The 20,953-nt window shown below is 36.1% G+C and overlaps 1 protein-coding gene across 1 annotated transcript in view; it reads left to right on the forward strand.

The window, feature by feature from the left end:
- The first annotated feature begins 9,236 nt into the window (after positions 1–9,236).
- LOC104407067 (armadillo repeat-containing protein 3-like) overlaps positions 9,237–20,953 on the forward strand; it is a 46,541-nt gene continuing 34,824 nt past the window's right edge. Inside the window, 8 exon segments of the mRNA XM_010016246.1 lie at positions 9,237–9,284; positions 14,029–14,146; positions 16,069–16,194; positions 17,980–18,048; positions 18,384–18,559; positions 19,879–20,073; positions 20,856–20,948; positions 20,951–20,953. The exon segment at positions 20,951–20,953 is cut by the window's right edge and continues 106 nt beyond it. Of these exon segments, the coding sequence (XP_010014548.1) occupies positions 9,237–9,284; positions 14,029–14,146; positions 16,069–16,194; positions 17,980–18,048; positions 18,384–18,559; positions 19,879–20,073; positions 20,856–20,948; positions 20,951–20,953 (828 nt within the window).

Consider the following 20,953-nt stretch of genomic DNA (forward strand, 5'->3'; position numbering starts at 1 on the left):
CATAGCGCCCTGTCAGAGAACTGGGGGCCCCGTGCCTGTAGACGTTCAGAAGTCATGAGCCAAACTTAAACCAGAATCATTACTTTTTATAATTGATATTTTAAAAGTGTACGTTGAAGTTTCCTCCATCCACAACCAGAAAAACCCTAAAAATTTACTGTCCCTTTGATAGCGGCATCTACACCTTTAAGAAAAGCAGTGACAGCTCCAAGATTTAGGATAAAATTATAAGATTTAATAACAGCTGAAATATATCGGAATAAAGATAAATGAAATTTTAAACCAGGCAGAGCAAATGCTGCTCTTTGGGGCTCCTGACAATATTCCCTACGAGAAACTGGGAGCTTCGGGATTGGTCTCAGCAAAGGCAGGGAAAGGCATGGGGTGGGCTAGTTCAGCAGTAGATAACTGTGACCTAAAACTGTGATCTAAAAACTGTGAGTTTAGATACGAGCTGGGAAGCAAGGAACTGCAATGGACTTGCTTTATGGAAAAAGAATTGTATTTAAAAATTTAGATAGGTAATAGGAACAAAGAAAGAACAGTGCACTACGGATATGTAGAATTTTTGTGTGACGGTAACATGAAAGGTGTGAGATCTAAAATTGTATGGATAATAGATAAGAAGAAAAGAAAGAAAAATAACATTTTAAAAACGGAAGTTTTGTTGTAAAGAACACTTACAGGGTATTAGGCTGTTAGGGAGGAAATCTCACCTCATTTATTGGTATTTCAAAGGTTTTGGGGCATCTGCAGACAGGAATTTCAAAACAAAGTATGGATTTGCTGGTGGAGGAGCACCATCTGTAGAACAGAACTTTTTATAATCTTACTGGTAATCTGAAATTATCTATATATAAGGTAGTCTGATATTGTATTATCTTAACCTATACATAATTCATAGCATAAATTTTTGGTATAAATAATATATTTTCCTAACATGCTAGTAAAGAAAGTAACTGACAAATGTTTGAATATGACACAAATACAGTCATAAATAATGACACAAAGACTGGTAATGAATAAATGTAGAATAAAAATTGAAAAAGGTCCCTGGCTGCTTACCAATTGGCCAGTGGAACAGCTTTTTAAGGAGAGAAGTGGGAGCAAAATACCTAAAGGTTTTTAAGACACATCACGATAGGTATCTGATGGGATTAATGTGATGCAGTGGCTGTGACAGGGAAGGGAAATGAATCCGAACGTTCTGAATGCCCCTTTCACTTGGTGTCCCTGTTAAACTGGCAGAAGGAGGCATTTTAAGACATGTAGATTGGCATAGGTGGCTAAAAATTTAGGAGTGTCTTTAATTTTTTACTAATCTTTAAAATGTCTTTCTTCCTAAGGCAGACCATCTTTGACTTCCGTATGAAAAGTGTCCTCTATTACTGCTCAGGCAGTGGTTGGGTAACTGCTCTCTCTCATTTGTTTTAGATTAAGTAAATTTTTCTTTAGGCTCTTTCTCACGGGATGAGGGATTTCACTATGCGTCTTAGTAAGACATTTAAAATCACACACATAATTTCTAAAAATCTCCTTCTTTCAGGCTGTCACAGCTTGAATTCTCCAAGGGTAGAACCTAGATCTGATGTTATTTATTATGTTCATTATAATTTGGAAATGAGCAATAACATAGAGAAATCAAAATTTTCTGGTGGGATAAAATAACTTACATTATGACTAAAGAAGGCTGCTAGAAACCTCTGAGAGCTCTTCAGCAGTTAGGTGAACTGGTAACACTGTGACAGATAAAATTCATTGTTGATGAAAGCAATGCAATTTACACTTTGGAACAATATACTTTTCAGTAGTGAACCTAAATTAATTGTGATCAACTGGGAAAATGACCTGTTTACCACACGTAGCTTAGTGAAAATCTTCACTGAGGAAATTGGGTAAAAATTAATACTCAGAAAGTTATAACGTTACTGGAATAAATCAGTAGTGTTCTAGAATTGATTATGGTATTTCAGGTTAGGTTCATCATATCTGAGAAAGATTTAAAAGTCACAGAGGGACTCTGAGACAAGAAACATATATGTCTGGAAAAGCTATATGGAAAAAATAATTAAGGCAGCTTAGAAAAGCGATAAATCAGAATGCACTGGGAGTTATAAAAGAAAGTAGAAAAGATCAAGTCGGCATCTTTTAACTGAAGTTGTAATACAAGAACAAGGGAATGTTGTGTTGAATTAAATAACACATATAAACTATTTACACATTTTTTAAATCTAAGGAGTAGTTCTTTATACAGTACACTTGACAATTGGACCCGTGCTGTAGCATGTCAGACTAAGAATGAAGGGTAAAAGGATTAAGCATTTATGTGGACAGTAAAAATAGCTACTGTTGTTAGGAAGAACATAAAAACTTCAGGAGATCTAAATGTTCGTACTTCAGGGAAATAAAAAACCTGTAACAGATGGTGGAAATCTGACTTTTGGGATTGGTTTCATGCACTTACTAGAAGCATTTGGCTCTTACCATTCTGGAGGCAGGATACTGATCTGCCATGGAAGACTTCTTATTCATTGAAGGCAGTTTTTTGTGCTGGGGTATCTTAGTTGTTCTGTCATTTGACAGGACTGCTACCATGCTCTTTAATTCCTGTTACTTCTTTTTATCAACATTCATACATCATCTTTTACACTGTGCTCACTGGAAAATGCATTCTGCCTCTACAGTTTAGGGTCTTAAAGCGACTGAAACACTCCTGACTTTGTATACCTCTTGCTAGGTGTACCAAGCTCTTCAGATTCAGAAAACAATGGGGTATCATCCTTGGGCAGTATGAAAAAAGGTGCTGCTATCAAGCAGAGCCTGTACGTGAGTCCAAATTTTGTTGCGCATCTTGCAGATTGTGGGATCAAATACCTGGGAATCTTGGCTTTTCTTAAAAATCTAAGCAACTGCCCTTGGGCTTTTGAAAGTAACACTCAGCTGAATGTTAATGTAATATCAAAATGCAAATAAAAACTATCAATGTATCTTAAAAGTTCTGAGATTTTAAATAAATGATTGTATTATTTTTTAGCTCACCTAAAATCCCCACATTTTCTCTCTTATAGCTATTTCCTCAACTTGGCATCTAACTGCAAACTCACCTTGGTTTAAAGGGTTTGTCTACAGAGTACTCCACTCTGCATCTCTCTACTTTTTTTTTTAAATATAATTATTTTGTTTTGTGTGTGTATAATTAATAAATGCCTAATTTAAAAAAAAGTAACTTTTAAATGGACTCTCAGAATGAACAAAATATATTTAGTCTATTTAGTTTTTGTCTTGTATCTAGGAGCAGATTCTAGTTAAGTTTGGTTAGCTAACATCTGTCGTATGGTAGCTAATTCTTGACTTAACCTGGTAATTTTTTACATAATATACACATGGGCACAGAATTAAGAGTGAGCAGATTCAAAGGTCTTGACTTAATTGGTCTCTCATATAATGTATTATTTTCATACAGCATATAGCTTCAGGAACTGAATATTAAATTGGACCTGGTATCTCTTTATAACTCTCTTCTTCTATGAGCACAGGTTTTTATAGTGTATTAATGCTTGCATTGGCATTACAGCCCTGGGCAAATCCATATTTAAGGAGTAGGACAGAAGATAGCCAGAGGAAGAATTTAGGAGAAAGAAAGAAGGAAGTTTCAAGATTATTCCACATTATTCTCTTAATCATGACAAAGCTACCAGAGAATGATGAGGAAGGTCATTCTGGCATAATAATATGAGAAGCTGGCATACAAAGGACAGACTAGTTTATGGACTCAAGAAAGCTTGAGTGAGATTGTCTGCTAATGCTTTTATTAGAATTTTAGTATCTTCCTTCTGATTGCATTGGAAGGCAACAGAACTAGAGTGTCCATACAGAGATCAATTGAAACAATTAATATGATGAATTTAAAAGCAATTTTCACTGTTATAACAGAAAAAAATATTTAATTTGTGAGACAAGAAGAAACAACAAAACTTCACTGAAACTAACTAAACTAAATTGGGTTTACATAATTATCACTTGTAAGGCAAAAAGAATCTCACTTGTACATCAATTTCATGAGGAAATTGAAAATCGTGACTACGTTGTAGTAACATTCTAGTAACACAGCTTCAGGTTGTCTTAAAGCATGGGACAGTTAATTTGCAAAGTGAATCGTGTCATAAATAATTGGTTGGAAGCTATTCTTAAATCCTTGTCTTTGCATTGCTTTTCCAGAGGAGTAATTGCTCTCAGAAGAGACCTTTAATTCGTTGACTAAGAGATAAGTTCTACAGCTGGCTGTGTCTTTGAAATTATTCCTGTTCTTTGTCTTATGTCTTGCTAACATTCAGTACGTGCAGGGTCTTAGGTTGTTGTGTCAGTTACTCAAGGTTTTAGAAAACACAAGATGCAGATGGAACAGGTAGTGTTTTCTAAATGCATTGTCTGACTTAAAACCATGAAATATTATGGTTTCTAGATGTATGCAACAGCACTCTGACAGTAAATGTATGTATTCCATACTGTAAAGGAAGTGTTTATGAGATTTCAGTATTTTGAACAGAAAAACTGCAGTAAGACTTCCCTCATATTTCAAAGTATGATTTATAGACTTTTTGTGTGTGTATGTGTGTGTGTGTGTGTGTGTGTGTGAATGGTCACTTGCTATCCATCATCTTGTATTTAAAAAGAAAAAAAAGTATAGTGACTAGAAATAATTGGGTATCTCAGATTTACAGTCTAAGAAATTATTTACTCTGAGCAGAGAGGTTCGTAGAGCAAGACAGTAAAATGAAGGGAATGTGTCCATCATTATCTTCCAGTCTAGTATTTGGAATCTGCTCCTCTGGGCAGGCATCTGCAACAACTCTTTCAAAAACTAAACAAATTTTCCGTATTTTATTTGGCATGGCAGAGATGACAGTTCACAATATAATAGCCAAGAGGTTAGACGGTTACATTTTTGAACTAAAAAGTCCACTTTTGTGATTTTCCTCAAAAATCATTTTCCCTTTATGAGCAAAACACTCTAGTCTCAGAGATGTTACTGGGGATGGGCCTATTCCTTCAGCCACTTTTAAAAAGACAAGGTGGCTGTGTTTTGTCATATGCCTAGTTCTGCTAACATTCGGTCTGCTGGGATAGTATCTGCCAGACCTAGCGTGGCATGTTTATCTGCCACTGAAAACAATAAATTCCAGGTGAAGGACAAGAAGCAGCACAGAATCTAACTTCATAGATTGCTTAACTACGCATTGCCTACATCTGTTAAGTCCTTTATTACTCTACCTCTGCATGATTTGAAACTATCAGCCCTTTAATCTCAAAAAACATATGTGGAAAAGGTATGCTTCTGTGATTCTAGAAACCTACAGAACATGAAGTAGACAAAATTTCTCAAATGAGAATTTTCTTTATTTTGTCTTTAAGATTTAGAATCATAGGATCATTTAGGTTGGAAAAGACCATTAAGGTCAGTAAGTCCAGCTATTGACCTATCACTATCAAGTCCCTAAACCATGTCCCTAAGCATCACATTTACATGTCTTCTAAATACTTCCAGAGATGGTGACTCCACCACTGCCCTGAGCAGCCTGTCCCAATGCTTGACAACCATTTTAGTGAACAAATTTTTTTTGATACCCAACCCAAACCTCTCCTTATGCAACAGGAGGCCATTTCCTCTTGTCCTATCACTTGTTACTTAGAAGTGACTGACACTCACCTCACTACAATCTCATTTTGGGTAGTTCTAGAGAGTGATAAATGTCCCCTGAGCCTTCTCTTCTCCAAGCTGAACAACCCCAGTTCCCTGAGCCATTCCTCATCAGACTTGTGCTTCAGACCATTCACCAGCTTTGTTGCCCTTCTTTGGACCTGCTGCAGCACCTCGATGTCTTTCTTGTACTGAGACGCCCAGAATTGAACACGGTATTTGAGGTGCAGCCTCACCAGTGCCGAGCACGGGGTGGCCTGTTGGCCACACTATTGCTGATACAGGCCAGGATGCCGCTGGCATTCTTGGCCACCTTGGCACAAGCTGGCTCATGTTCAGTGGCTGGGAATAACTGAGCAGCTTTCCAGCCACTCTTCCCCATGCCTGTAGGGTTGTGTGGGGTTGTTGTGACCCAAGAGCAGGACCTAGCACTGAGCCTAGTTGAAGCTCGTATAGCTGGCCTTGGCCCTGACCCATGGATCCAGCCTGTCCAGATCCCTCTGCAGAGCCTTCCTGCTCTCAAGCAGATCAACATTCCCAACCAACTTGGTGTAGTTTGCAAATTCACTGAGCATGCACTTTAACCCCTCTTTCAGATCATTGATAAAAGATACTAAACAGAACTGGCCCCACTATTGAGCTCTGGGGAACACCCCTTGTGACTGGCTGCCATCTGGATTTAACTCCAGTCATCACCACTCTTTGGGCTTGGCCATCCAGCCAATTCTTTACCCAGCGAAGAGTACACCCATTCCACACTATAAGCAGCCAGTTTCTCTGGGGATTAATTAATTAATTACATTTAATTACAAGTGAATAGAGTTTTAGTTTTCAGAATAAGTTTACTGTTAACTTAGACCCAGCATTTAATCACATTTTAAACATTTTAAAATCTAAATTCTGCTGCAAATTTTTTCTGAATTCTAAATATTCTGAATAGTAAACTGATTATCAAAGATATGTGTACTGTAAACCTACTGAGAAAAAGACAACATGCAGTTATGGTGAGAAAGGGATTTGAATAAGGAGTTCTTTTATGGGTCAGTAGCCTTTCAATATCTGTACACATTGATTGCCTGCGATAATTAAAATTCAATGCAGAAGACACATTTTTAATTGTCAGCAAGCCAAAGAATTCCACGTGCATCATTGCCTCAAGTCACAGAATGACCACTGAATACAGAGAGCTTTATGGGAACGAAACTAACACCAACAATTGATGGCAGAATGCATAGAAATCCAGAACAGTAACTGCAGCAAAGAAACAGACTGAGGGGCATAATCCACAATAAAGTAATTGTCATGTTATCTGTACCTGTTGCTTTTCTAATATTACCAAGGAACCAAGTATTTCTGAACATGTAGAAAAATGTGTTAAGTTTCTTGAAAACATCCTCAGAAGTTGGATGTATTTATATAGAGTGAAGAAATATTTACAATTTAAGGCTTTAGTTATTCATGGTCTTGTAATATGTATAATCATTTAATCTGTGAATATTAATGGTACAATATTATAAATGCTTTTACATGAATTAACTTTTTTAATTGTTTGATTTAAACCTAATTAAACTCATTGAGAATTAAAATTGCTTTTTAGAACTTTAGCTTGATTTATATCTGAAATTATTTGACCTGAACTGAATAACTTTCAATGTGTCCATATCTGTATTCCAAGATCTAACACAATTTAAATAGCCCAGATTTCCTGAATGTCTTTGTAAGTCTGATTCTTATATGTGTGCGTGGTGCTTACTTTCTATAGTTACTGCATGAATCACAAGGTAGTATGTCCATCATTTTGTTTGTCAGTAATTTGTCCTTATGCCTTGTTAATTTGTCTCTAGCCAAAGCTGCAGTTTCTAAAACACTGAATTCTAGTGTCTGTGTATGTGTTCATATGTGTTTGTGTACATACATATCATAGAATGGTTTGGGTTGGAAGGGACCTTAAAGATCATCTGGTTCCATGGGCAGGGACACCTTCCACTAGACCAGGTTGCTCAAAGCCCCATCCAACTTAGCCTTGAACACTGCCAGGGATGGGCTATGCACAACTTCTCTGGGCAACCTGTGCCAGTGTCTCACCACCCTCACAGTGAAGAATTTTTTCCTAATGTCTAATCTAAATCTCCCCTCTGTCATCATTCCCCCTTGTGCTATACTATACCTACATGACCTTGTAAAAAGACCCTCTCCAAATTTCTTGTAGGCCCCTTTAGGTACTGGATGACAGTTACAAGGTCTTCCCCGAGCTGCCTTCTCTTCTCCAGGCTGAACATATATGCTCTAGGGTAAAGCAGATTGGAGGTGAAGAATCTTTGTGTGGGTCTTCCTCTCAAAACTGTAATTAGTGACCTTCCTGTGAAGTTTTAAGTTTTAGATCCATTTTTAGGATGTGCTTACCAACTGGTTTCAGTACTGCCATGTTACAGTTTCTTTGAGAAGCCAGTAGAGGAATAATACCTGAGAAGTTTCAGAGGATTCCAGAAGAGCTTCAGATTTTTGTTGAACACAACAAACAATAGCCTTGACTTTTGTAACCAGCCAGGCTACAACTCGTATTGCACTAGAAAATAATCTCCTTTATCACAAGGGGACCATCAGAATAGTCCTGGCTAAGTGTAGATGTGTGGTTTCTCTTTGAGAACTAACCAAGGAGTTATTAAGGCATACTAACAGTGTGCATTTCGTTTTTACAGTGTGAAAACAAGCCTAAGTTTGGCATAACTTGGGGTATGTTGTATGCATAGCTACTGCTGATGGCTCATGTTGCTCTTTCCTTTTGCCTCTAGCTTAGCTAGAAGGATCTGTTGAAGTTTTGCAAGCCACATGAAATTAGGTCCACATGAGGTATTATATCCATATGCTTTAGAAGCTATTAGATGCAGCTGAGAAGGTCTTCCTGGTTCACATGAACATGTGCTAATATAAAAAAGGCAGAAGACAGAAGCTGGACCTCGTGTAAATTGGTGTAACTTTTTTAAATCAGTGAAATTTGTACTGTGCAGAACTGTTTCTTAGTACCTGCAGACCTGATTTTTGTCTACTATGAAATATGAACAGAGAATTCAAACCAAATTTGAACCACATTTTCAAGGTAGAATTTATTTATACATTCTGCAGTTGTATAGAATGTGTGCCAACATAGAATGTATAGGTACGGGGAAATACTCTAATAGGACTTTTAAGTTCAAATATGATTTATAGATGCAGATTAAAGTAACTTATAGAAAAGTATGTCCTATGTATTTTTATCACATTACAACCTGAGCTTGTGATGTCTCAGTTTTTTCTTTTTAGTTATGTATTTTGTTGATAGATGTACTTTACCAAATGTGTTCAAGTGTTAGTTTGTTTCTGCATAAAAATTACTATGTCAGAGAAATCTTCAGACTGATTAGGTGGGTCAAATGAATGAGAAAGTCAAGCTTTGTATGCTTTCCTAAATCACTGGTAAGCTAATTCCTAAAACACAGAAGAGAGTTTGTTTGTGTGATGGTTTTTTTATGTTTGCTTGGTTTATTTTTATTTTTTTAGAATGGGTAAAAAAGTAAAGAAGGAAGGAGAGCCTCTACCCAAGGATGCGGTAAGTTTATAAACTGCTATATGCTATAAAGTAAACATTACACAACTATCAGCCCAGCTCTACCATCCTTACATGGTTCCTTACTCTCCTAGCTTACCCACATTATTCTAAAAATGGCTTTTAAATATGACTCTGTTTATGCTTTTCTTGGACAGCATACAAACCAGAGCGACTGGGCATGTGTAGTTCTTTGTGGAGATTGTTGTCTTTGGCAGGCTTTGCAAATAGTAATGTATGAAACAATCCAGGCTTCTTTTTATTTAAGGAACAGTATTAGCTTTCCATTTGTAAAAATCAAAGGAGAAAGGAGAAGAGCGACCTGACGTCTGCCTGTCTTTTCAACTGTGGTGACATTCCCTTTCTTTAAGAATGAAAGAGTTAGGAGCCTAGATGGATCTGCAGAGCTTTTTACTGAATACAAAATTTTACAGACATTTTGAATGACAGTACTACATATTCTGGCTCTTTTGCAAAGACAGAATCTTTAGAAGCAGTTCATGTTTTTCTGGTGTAATTGGAAGTGCCACAGTAAGCAGTACAAGAGCTGAAGCCAAATAAAGAATAGTGGTGTGTAATGGTTTAAACCCCGCTGGTAACGAAGTATCCCACAGCCACTCTTTCACCCCCCGCTTTCCCCCACCCCAGGTGGGATGGGGAGGAGATTTGAAAGAATGTAAAACCCACAGGTTGAGATGAGAAGTTTAATAACTAAAGTACAGTATAATACTAATACTAATAATAATAAAAAGGAAGTAACAGAGAGATATAAAAACTAAAAGAGGAAACCAAACCAAACCAAACCAAACAAACCCAAAACAATAAACACAAGTGATGCACAATACAGTTGCTCACCACCCACTGACTGATACCCAGCCTGACCCAAGCAGTGATCTGCCCTTCTGGGTAACTTCCCCCAGTTTCTATACTGGGCATGACGTGCTGTGGTATGGAATACCCCTTTGGCCAGTTTGGGTCAGGTGTCCTGTCTCTGATCCCTCTGGCTTCTTGTGCCCTTCCTCACTGGCAGAGTATGAGACTGAAATGTCCTTGATCAGGGTAAGCATTACTTGTCAACAACTAAAACATCGGTGTGTTATCAGCACTGTTCTCAGACTAAAGCCAAAACACAGCACTGCACCAGCTACTAGGAAGAAAATTAACTCTATCCCAGCCGAAACCAGGACAGGTAGCAATGTAAGATTTAAGGGTCTGACACTAGCACTCTTTTCAAGAGTTTCTAAAAATTCACAAGCTACAAAGAGACTCCCCAAAAGATAGAGGTTCAAAATGTAGGTAATTTTAAAGTTTAGTTGGCTTATTCAGAAAGAAGTAGAGGAAATGACAAAAACATTGAAAAGATTATAATATAAATTCTGTGTCAGATAATAACTAAGTGAATGAAAATCAGGATCACAATGAGTCCCACAGAGGAGCATGAAGCTAAATGCAAAGTTCAGTGCACTGTTTTAAAAAAACAATGGGTTTGTCTATAAAGAGTGATGCTACTACAAGAGCTTTTTCATAGGTCATAGAAAAGTTGATCAGCAAAAACGATGTCACAATTTCAGTATTAAATAAGCATAAACAGTTTTGACTAAGTACTATACAATAGCCATGATGTCACTGAGGCACAGCAACTGATACCAGGATTTTCCCAACCGTTCTGTGGAAAGATGAATATTACAAACATAATTCATCAGCTCCAATCAATAGTAACTCCTTATGAAGGGAAATTTGACTTCGGCATGAGAGGATAAATACATCTAAAGCCATTTCTGTATAGAAGGTGTAGGTGGATGGGACTAATTAAAATAGGTGTGAAAAATTAAAACTAAGTATCTTTGCAGTCTAAGGAAAATAAAATTGAAAGGTGTGAATGTAGATTTAAGACATATAGATGAGCTAATCCCCTCCCAGGTAATAGTAGTTAACTTTAAGTAAATACCTAGAAAGCCAGTAGAAGCAGCACCACAATTTCTAGATCTAAAAGACAACATTAAAGTTTCTGCAGAAAAGTATGGTACAGCCTACTAACTACCGCAATAAAATGTCAATAATGTTAGAAACATATTCAACAACTGAAAAACTAAACTTACAGAAAAGGTCAGTAAAACTATTAAAAAGGAAAGGATTGGAAAGATCGGAGTCCAGATGGCATCTGAATTTTTTGGCTTAGCTTTTACCTTTATTGTACTTCGGGCTAGCATCAATTCTAGCAATCCTATCAGGAGGAAAAAAACCTGAATTTTGCATAGCAAAACAGAATTAAACATGAAAATAAGTCATTGATTAGTTGTAACTACCAACCAAGAAAATCTTCTAGCTATGAGAATATTGTTAATAGTGATCATGTAAAAGCAAATTCAAAACTTTAAATTTCACCTGTGTATTTCAGATGGCAGGAAATGAGATGCAGGCAAAATAAAAGATATATTAGCTATTATCTTGTGATTGATAATCTGCTTATGAAAATGTCAAGTTCAAGAAAAGAAGCCTTGAGATAATGTGGACAGGCTTATAAAAGAGGGCCTTTGTGCATGTGGAATGTCTGAGAATATATGGTACTGCAGATGACCACTGATTTTTATAGATTTCTAGGAATAGGTGGGAAAAGCATCTCTTAGCTTAGCCACTGCTTATGTTTCAGAAAGTATTCCTGAGGACCCTGTTTTCCCTGCCTTTCATAATTTGTCTTTTGCTATTATCTGTTCTGAGAATTGGGCTTCTCCAGGAAAAATACTGCTTTCAGCCTCTGTCTATATATGGATGACCTTAGCCAGTAAAATATGCTAGCTTTGACATAGATTGATAGGAACTTTTCATATGATATCTTCATTAAGTTTGGTCTAGACAGTATTACTATTTGATCATCAGCTAGGGCATAGACTTTAAAAGGGAAGCCTAACATTAGCACTAGAGAAAATACTGAGACATTATCACTGAAAGTCATAGATACATGAGTATTTTTGAAAATGGCTTCACTCATAACACTAATGTTAAAAAGGTGTAATATATGAAGTGGCACTGTCAACTCCTGAAATTCAGTCTCCACAGAAACAGCTTCTTCGAGCAGTTGATGCCTAAATATTAATTTGTCTTGACTTTAGTAATGCTTTCGACACTGTCTCTCATAACATCCTCACAGACAAACTGATTAAGTTCTTGTTGCTGAGTTATTATTAAGCCAAATGACTTATAGTACAGTAAGCTGATTATATTTTCTTTAAACAGGAGCTTTGTTCCATGACTCATCCCATGCCTCCGGCTTGTCACAGTTGGAGTTGGACAGTGTTTTCAGGTTTTCAGACATGCTTGAAGATAGGGAGACCAAGGATATCAGTTGGGCAACCTTTTAACTGTTAATGAAACTTGAATCTTGATCTTGCAGGCTGTTAAATAGTGTGATATGCTAAGGTGATGAAGGTGATGAAATTACTTGATTCAAAAACCTAACAAAAATGTGAATTTAGAAGTCTGGGTACTAGTATCATATTTTGCCTTATGTTTTAACAAGTCAGAGGAGGGAGAAGGAAAGCTTGCTCTTTGTTCTTTTTCCTTCTAGCATACTCACAACTTGTTTGAAGATTTGCTTCAAATAATTTCCTTGCTTGACAACTGACTTGTATGTATCTTCTGCTTGACAACTGACTTGTATAGTTCAGCAACATGTGACTCTGATGTAGCTCTTAGACAGTTTTTAAATAAAGTAAACCAAATAATAGACATTTTGAAATGCATATGGTATACCTATACATTGTAATAATATTTTAAAATTATTTGTATTGCTATCTTAAATGATTAACCTGCTGTATTTTAAAGGTTAATGCGTTGATACTGAGAGACTGCATGACTCCAGTATCTAGTACTTTATGTACATAGCATGGATACTCTCTAGGCCTAAAGTGTGAGGACAGAAGACAGTTTTTCCATGTTAAAAAAATTATTTGAAATCCAAACAAGCTTAAAACTTTTTAGTGGGTAGAATATTCAGAAATCCTTGAGTCTTGTTGAAGAACAAAAGGCTTTTTTTAGAAGATTCCCTTGCTTAAGTGATATTAGTCCTAAAGAGACTATTAAGAGGGTGAAAACTGACAGATTTGATGGAAGATTTCTTTCAGTATGAGAGAGGTCAGAAATGGAAATGAACACGCTGTATCATTTCTAGAGCTGAATGAGCAGGGATTATATCATGGGAATACTCCAGGTAGTACAAGATCATGGTGAGCTACTGAACTGAGTTGACAAAGGCACAGGAAGGGTCCTTTTATTTGTTAAAAGCAACAATAATGTGTTGATGCCACAGAGGAACTAAATCCTCTTCCTCATACCACACCTAAGTTCATAGGCTCTGTGCACAGCTGCTTGAAAGAAACTTCTTCTCATGTTTGGTTCCAAAGCCACAGGATGCTCTTATACATGTAACAGAATTACATAGTTTGTTGGCCTCTAGATTTCCTAGACAGGGAAGTGTCAAAGTTTCCCCAAAATCTTCATATGGGATGAAATCATGATTGTATTTGAAAGTTAATTATTCTTTTTCGTTTTTCAACAGTGTTTCCAATTGTTATTGAAAAAATAATTTCTCCAGGTAAATAGCAACTCATGTTAATATTTCCAATTCAGTGTAGATATCAAACTAGATTTTTTTTAAATGAAATGTGGGTGTCCACTGCAGCATACAGGAAGGTTTATAAGCAATAGTTTGGTATATATCAAGCTACTCTTTCCTTTTTTTTATTTGTAGTTTGATCCTTTATTGATTGAAAGCAAAACAGCAGCAACAGTTGTGCTAATGCTTAGTTCTCCTGAAGAGGAAGTTCTGGCCAAAGCATGTGATTCTCTCTATAAATTTGCATCAAAAGGTTAGTCTTTTTGCAATCTTTCCCTTGTGTTGTTTGGATTTTGATAGTAATTCACAATATTTTAGTTTCCTAGCACTGAAAACTTCATTTCATCTCAAAGGTGTCTGTCAAGGTTTTGGTGGGTTTCTGAAATATCTATCAAAACTGAATTTACAGTAATAAAGAAATCCTGTAGTTTGTGTGAAGGAAATTTTTATCGTTTTGTTGTAGAACTTTATATTCTGTGTTTAATAGAACTTGGTTTAAATATGACCTAGATTTGTTTTGTTATGAGCAACAGACCTGCATCTGGGAAAGAATTCTCTGTTTTACATTATAGTTTGACACTTCTGTACCAGTGTAGTTATTTCAGTTTTCAATGAAAGTTACTTTTTAGCCTGTTTCTTTTATTTTTGCATATAGCTCTTGTGTCAGTACTTCTGTTACACATGATAAGGGAGGCTGAGCAGTTTGCAATAAATCAAGCTTATTTCTGTTTGTGTCAGGAATATAGCAAGTCCCCAGGATTCCAAATCTTACAAAGGTCCCTGTATTAAACTATAGTTAAGTGTCATGTTCCAGCCACCCAGAATACAACGGTGAAGCAATGGCTCAGAATTGTAATGTAGCACATAATTTCCTAAGTTTCATCCTACTCATTCCATACTAGCCACTCAAATCGGTATGCACTGATATAATTAAACTGTTTTAACATTAATTTACATTTAATTCCATTTTCTTTAAAAAACATGGGTTTATGTGCTGATTGTTGTACTGACAATTATCAGCACTGCTGAAGTTGTGAGAAGAGAGCTAAAGTCTCTGACAACGGCTAGGGATCATGGGGCTCAGGAAGATCTTTAGGTTCAGCTTAATATGGCATATTGGGCTGAGGGCACGCAACCAGATTTTGAATATGTGAAGGGAGAATTTCTACTCTTGGGAGACAGTTGAACCACACAACATAAACTCTTCCTGGCTTCTTCCCTGCTGTCCACAGGAGAATGTGGCATGTTGCAAGAGGACAGATATTTAATTTTTCTGTTTCTACTAAATGAATAATCCTTTAAGTTGCTCATGTAGATATTCCCGCAATCTTCTGCAAGACAAGACTGTAACTTTGCAGTTGTTTTCACTTTGCAGTTCATTAACTGTTGCTAGTAAATTAAGTCCCATCCCTCAGTAAAAAAGAGTTCTTGTATTTTAATTGTGTTTTGGCCTGAGAGTGAACACAGTTCTGTTTCTCCTCACATTTCGCACTTGCAGCCAGAAAAGACAGGCATAGTTTATTAGAAAATGAATTATAAAGATGCCGTAGGAACTGATAATAGAAGTAGGTTTGGGATTTTGTTTCATGAGTTTTGAGTGGGTTTTTTTGAGTAAGCAGGAACAGAAGGCTGTAATCACACAAAACACTTCTGTTCTTTGCATGCCCAGAGCTTATTGAGCTACAAAGAGCTCCATTCTCAGGTGACAGAAATCTCAGGTGGCATTTAATGATCCAGATCCTGGTAGCTGCTTCAGTTGAGGGGTCCTCAGAATGAATTAACTGTTATTTTGAGGAAAATAAAATTGGGAGGCAAGAAAAGAAGAAAATAAAATTAGGTTCTTAATGATACCATTCACCTGTACTTGGCTAAATAGAAAGCTGCCTTTTGTACTACCACTGCAGTCTTCAACAAATGAGTTGGATGTCCAATAAAAAAAAAAGCATCCTTTGCTTTACAAATGTGAATTAATCCTAGACATTATTAATCCTTGATACTATTTGACAGATATTTGTTTGGGGTATAGATTAGACCAACTCCCAGGGTCCTATCCAGGCCTTTGTTATTTGGTTCTACAGTCCAATAAAAGATTGGTAGCTGGTTTGCTGTGTTACATTATAACCGTGAGCTTATTGCATTTTTATAGAACTTTTAACCTCATTGTGTTTTCATCAGGTGATGAAAACAAGGCAACACTTCTTGGTCTTGGTGCAGTGGAACTCCTGTATAAACTCATCTCACATGAAGATCCAATCGTACGCAGAAATGCCATCATGGTATTTGGCATCATGGCTTCTAATCGTAAGATTCTCCTTTTTTTAATATTTTTTGCTGTGCCTGAGTGTGGTCATCAAAGCAATAGATGGCCCATGTGAAAAAATCCTATATAGCAGCCCAGAAAAAAGGAACAAATTCAGCTAGAATTAACTCCACTGATTGTGAAAAGAAAATTACAAGAGAAGTTAATTTTCCTCTAACCCTTATTTTTGTTTTGATGAGTCAAATTGAAACAGTTTAATACTGGAGCTATGTCTATCAGGGAAAGCCTGACTGCATAAGATGCCCACCAACGTGGACATGACACACTGTTTTACAAAAGTTGGAAGAGAAGGATAAGCAGTATTTATCATCTACAGAAAATGCTTTGATTAAATATCAGTTGTTACTTGAGGCATTAGTGTAACTACAGTGATAAGGGAGAATATGTATTAAATTTAAAGTAGCGAACTCAAGTACTGAGGGCAAAAAAAGCCCTGAGCTATCAAGCATTGGCATGCATATTTACCCAGCTTCTTTGGCAGGTCAGTGCTTTTGCAAATGTATCTGAGCTAGTGTAATTCAAGTAGTTTCGAATCTCTCACACTGAGACAATATGATATTGACATTCATGGCAAGGCAGTATATCTGCTGTAACCATACCATTACTAAATGATTTAACTACTGTATACGCAAATTTTCTTGTACCTTTTTATAAGGTGAGAATGGATGTATTGCATCCATGCTGTGGGGCTGAGTGCAAAATAATCAGGCTGTAGTGAGTGGTAGGTAGACATACCTGAAGATGAAACAGTATGTGACATAAGGGTGAGTTTCAGTCACTATTATTTTTACTTTGTCTTATAAACCTGCGTTTAATTAATATAATTAATCAGGTCTTATTTTGGTAGATGTTCTACCCAGTTGGTAGAACATACCCAGTTCCATGGTGTATTTAAGTCTTCTCATCAACTGCTACTTGCTTTTCATGTTACACTGCACCTTGTGCTCTTTACCTTACTTTCAACTTCGCACTTGCACATAGTCATTCCCTTCAGACCTTGGCTTCTGACGCTGCTGCACCAACATGGATCAGAATGACTGATGATCTTCCTTTATATTCACAGCTTAGTTGTTTTTTTTTTTTAAAAGTAAATTCAACTTATAACTTTTTTCTTTTATTTCAACACTGTAGTATATTGATAGTAACAACTTGGCACTGTAAGATCGCATAAAGTCTGTCCCAAAGAATGTCTTTTGGTTATTCTATCCAGTGGTTGTGGTTTTGCTAGTTTGCCATTGACAACAACAAAAATGCATTCTGCAAGTCTTTACTGTAATTTTAATAAGACCTATATAACCCATGTTTTCAATTTGCAGTGTGGGCAGTGTTAGCATCAAATTAGGAAATGATGGCTTGAAAATTAAATAACAGAAAGATTGCTTTTAGTTTGATAATCTTAACCACAAATAATTTTAACTAATTGGGTTATGACTTCTTTGACAACTAAAACTGTGCAGTATTTCATCAGAACCTGCTTGATGCATGTATCTTGAATCAAGTTTCAATTAAGTACTGAAGAACTTCATATATATCAAATGTCAAAGAGAGTCATCCGGTACTTCCTTCATGTTTTCTAGGCCCATTATGATCTTGGTATAACTTCAGTTGTGTGTCATTCCCAGTCAGATCTTTTTGTCACTCAGGGAGTAACCATAAGTATGTTTCCCTTGGAGCAGAATCTGATTTTTTACTCAAGATTGGAGTAAGGATTTACAAGCCAAGATTGTCAAATGGAAGACTTCATATTTGTATTTTTTTCATTATAGATGATGTCAAGAAGTTGCTGAGGGAACTGGATGTCACAAATTCACTTATATCACACCTGGTGCCAGAAGGTAGCTTGTGGTATTCATTCCTTGTGCAAAAATACACTCAGAAATAATTTATGATTGCCATTTGATTATACAATTTAATAAAATCTTCCTTGTAATTTTTTTATTTGTCATACTATATGCGAAATAAGTAATTGCTTTTATAGAAGTAGATCTGTTACTCACTGAGTAGTGTTTTTTGTTGTACAAATGTATCAACATGTTTATGGAGATGTCAGATATAGTTAACAGCTATTGTTTATGGGCTTCAAGCAATATTTTAGACCATAGGATTAGTGAACATATGCTGTGCTGAATTAAACTTCATCAAAATATATATTTATTTTTTTTCCCCATAGAAGATGTAGTTATTCATGAATTTGCTACTCTCTGTCTTGCGTATATGGCTGTTGAATATACTACTAAAGTACAAATATTTGAGCAAGGTGGATTAGAACCACTTATCAGACTGCTAGGTAGCCCTGATCCTGATGTTCAGAAGAATTCGGTTGAATGTATCTACCTCCTGGTGCAGGTAAAGTTTGTTATTTAATTAGAAAGTCAGATAAGCACTTATCCCCCTTGGCCACCCTCTATGGGGTTAATAATTTTTAAATGTTTGGTTCCTTTACTCCCCACTGTTCATCCATGTATTTAAAAACATTACGTCCAAGCCCCTGATTGGTACATTAGTTACGAATATAGCTGGTTTGACTCATTTCATTGAACTTAATGCAATTATCCATGCTCTACAGCAAAGTAAGTGAGATCAGAAACAGATTCAGATTTCTTTAATTAAATATGAATTTGTTTTCTTAGTTGGAAAATGTTAATCTTGGTAATGAGAGTTATAACCTGTCTATCCAAAAGGCTGGAATAATGCTATAAATTAAAGATAATTAACAATTGCATTGTGCCTTGTTTTGGCCAGCAAGTCCATAGTCCCAATTTTGAACATCTTTTTAATGAGAGGTGAATGCTGTCAGCAGCTACTTTCCATACTGGGAGGAACAGATTTGTTATTGGCTACTTTCACACTCAGCACTAATGTCATCCATATGCTGCTTAGCAAAAGAATGGTGCATTTGTATGGCAGTTCTTTTCCATGGCTTAAGCGAATCAATTCAATAATGAATTCAGTTTATAACTCTATCTCTTTTGGGGCATCAGAGCATGTCTATTCAGAATCACATTTTACTCTTTCTCCTTTTTTACTATCTCGCTGTCTTTGTTGCAGGGTATATCTGGATAACTGCACCTGGTGCTTGCTTATATTGATAAGGATAATTGCATGCTGCACATGTGCAATAAGCTATTTAAAAGCAAATTGTAATTTATTTATTTATTTTCTATTTTAATACACCTACTACTGTCTTTTTATTAAGCTGCATATACACTGTTTAAAGTTGAAATTTTAAATTGTCCTTTTAAAATTACTAAACCAAAAGAAGATACAACCAGGCAACCACAGTAGAGTGCAAAACCTATTTTCCCCCCCACTGAGGTAAATCAAAATGATGAAACTAAATTTAAAAAACTTTCTCAAGGAAACATGTACGTTGAGACAAACATGGCAAAACCAAGGGTAAATAGGCCTCCTTAGGCAGGACTAGATTCTGTAGCCTGTCCTTCAGTCATGCAAAACAATTGGAATTTAAGATTGGTGGGGCTTGATTATATTTAGTTTAATTCTTAGCTGAAAAGTAAAACATCTTCAGAACTGGAAATTCTGGGATATTAACTTACTTTTGTGTGTTTGAAACCTGATTTTTTACGTTCTTTCTGTAAAGTCAGGAATTGATGTACTGTTACACTCTCTATCACTAACATTTTTTGTTGAATATTTTACTGCAGGATTTTCAAAGCCGTGCTGCAGTTCGTGAACTGAACATAATTCCACCTTTGCTGGAACTACTGAAATCTGAATACCCAATTATTCAGTTGTTAGCCCTTAAAACCTTAGAAGTAATCAGCAAAGATGGAGAAACCAGGATAATGCTGGGAGAAAATAAAGGATTAGATTGTCTTCTGACGATACTGGAAACCAATGTACAGTTTACTTGCCTTAAAAGTTTTTTGTTCTTGCTGCTAATGTTTGTATGACTAACGAGAAATATTGTTCATGTTATGGAAGAGTGATAAAAGAAGAAAGAGCTCCTTAGTTGGAACTATTATAGAAATAGGATAAGCTAGGATTAAGAAAGGGAGCAAAAGGATTCACCATAAAGTTTGTATTTGTTTTCTTGCTTTTTTGCTATTAGTAATACTATTTTGCATTTACTGTCCATTTCTTAAACTATTGTAAATATCAGAAAAAGCTTTTTATATGATGTTTTCTCAAAATTTTTGATTATATGCTGAGCTCTGGTGCTGGCTCCTAGTTTGAACACTCTTCTTTTTTTTCCTGAATTTACATTGATATCAATGGCCTGAAATATAATTTCCTGCATTAGAAATTCTATTGTTTATGCTATTATGAGACTCATTTTAGTGCTTCTTGAGTTCAGGTGTCACCATGGGAAATACAATACATAGAGAAATCTGTGAAATATTTGAAATTTTAGGATGACAGATCCTTTCCGAATACCTGCCTAGCCCACTTTGATGTAAATGAGAAAATTCTGGGGGTTTTACTGTTTTTGACAAATGTCTTGCATCCCAAGGCACATCAAATTAATTATATAAAAAAAAAAAGAGTGTGAAAAGATGTACTTTGCAGTATGAATAAACTGTCCAAAAGAAAGTTATGACAATTATACTACAAAGATAAATGATGAAGATATTTCAGTCCTGATTTGAAGGTTATTTGTTTGGGGTTTTTTCTTTATTAGGAATTCAGCGATCTACATGTGGAAGCTCTTGCTGTGTTGGGAAATTGTCTCGAAGATGTGCATACTCTGCAGCTGGTTCAGCAGTCCGGAGGCCCTTA

Source organism: Nestor notabilis, unplaced genomic scaffold (genome assembly GCF_000696875.1).
Source record: "Nestor notabilis isolate BGI_N333 unplaced genomic scaffold, ASM69687v1 scaffold4606, whole genome shotgun sequence".
Taxonomy (NCBI): domain Eukaryota; kingdom Metazoa; phylum Chordata; class Aves; order Psittaciformes; family Psittacidae; genus Nestor; species Nestor notabilis.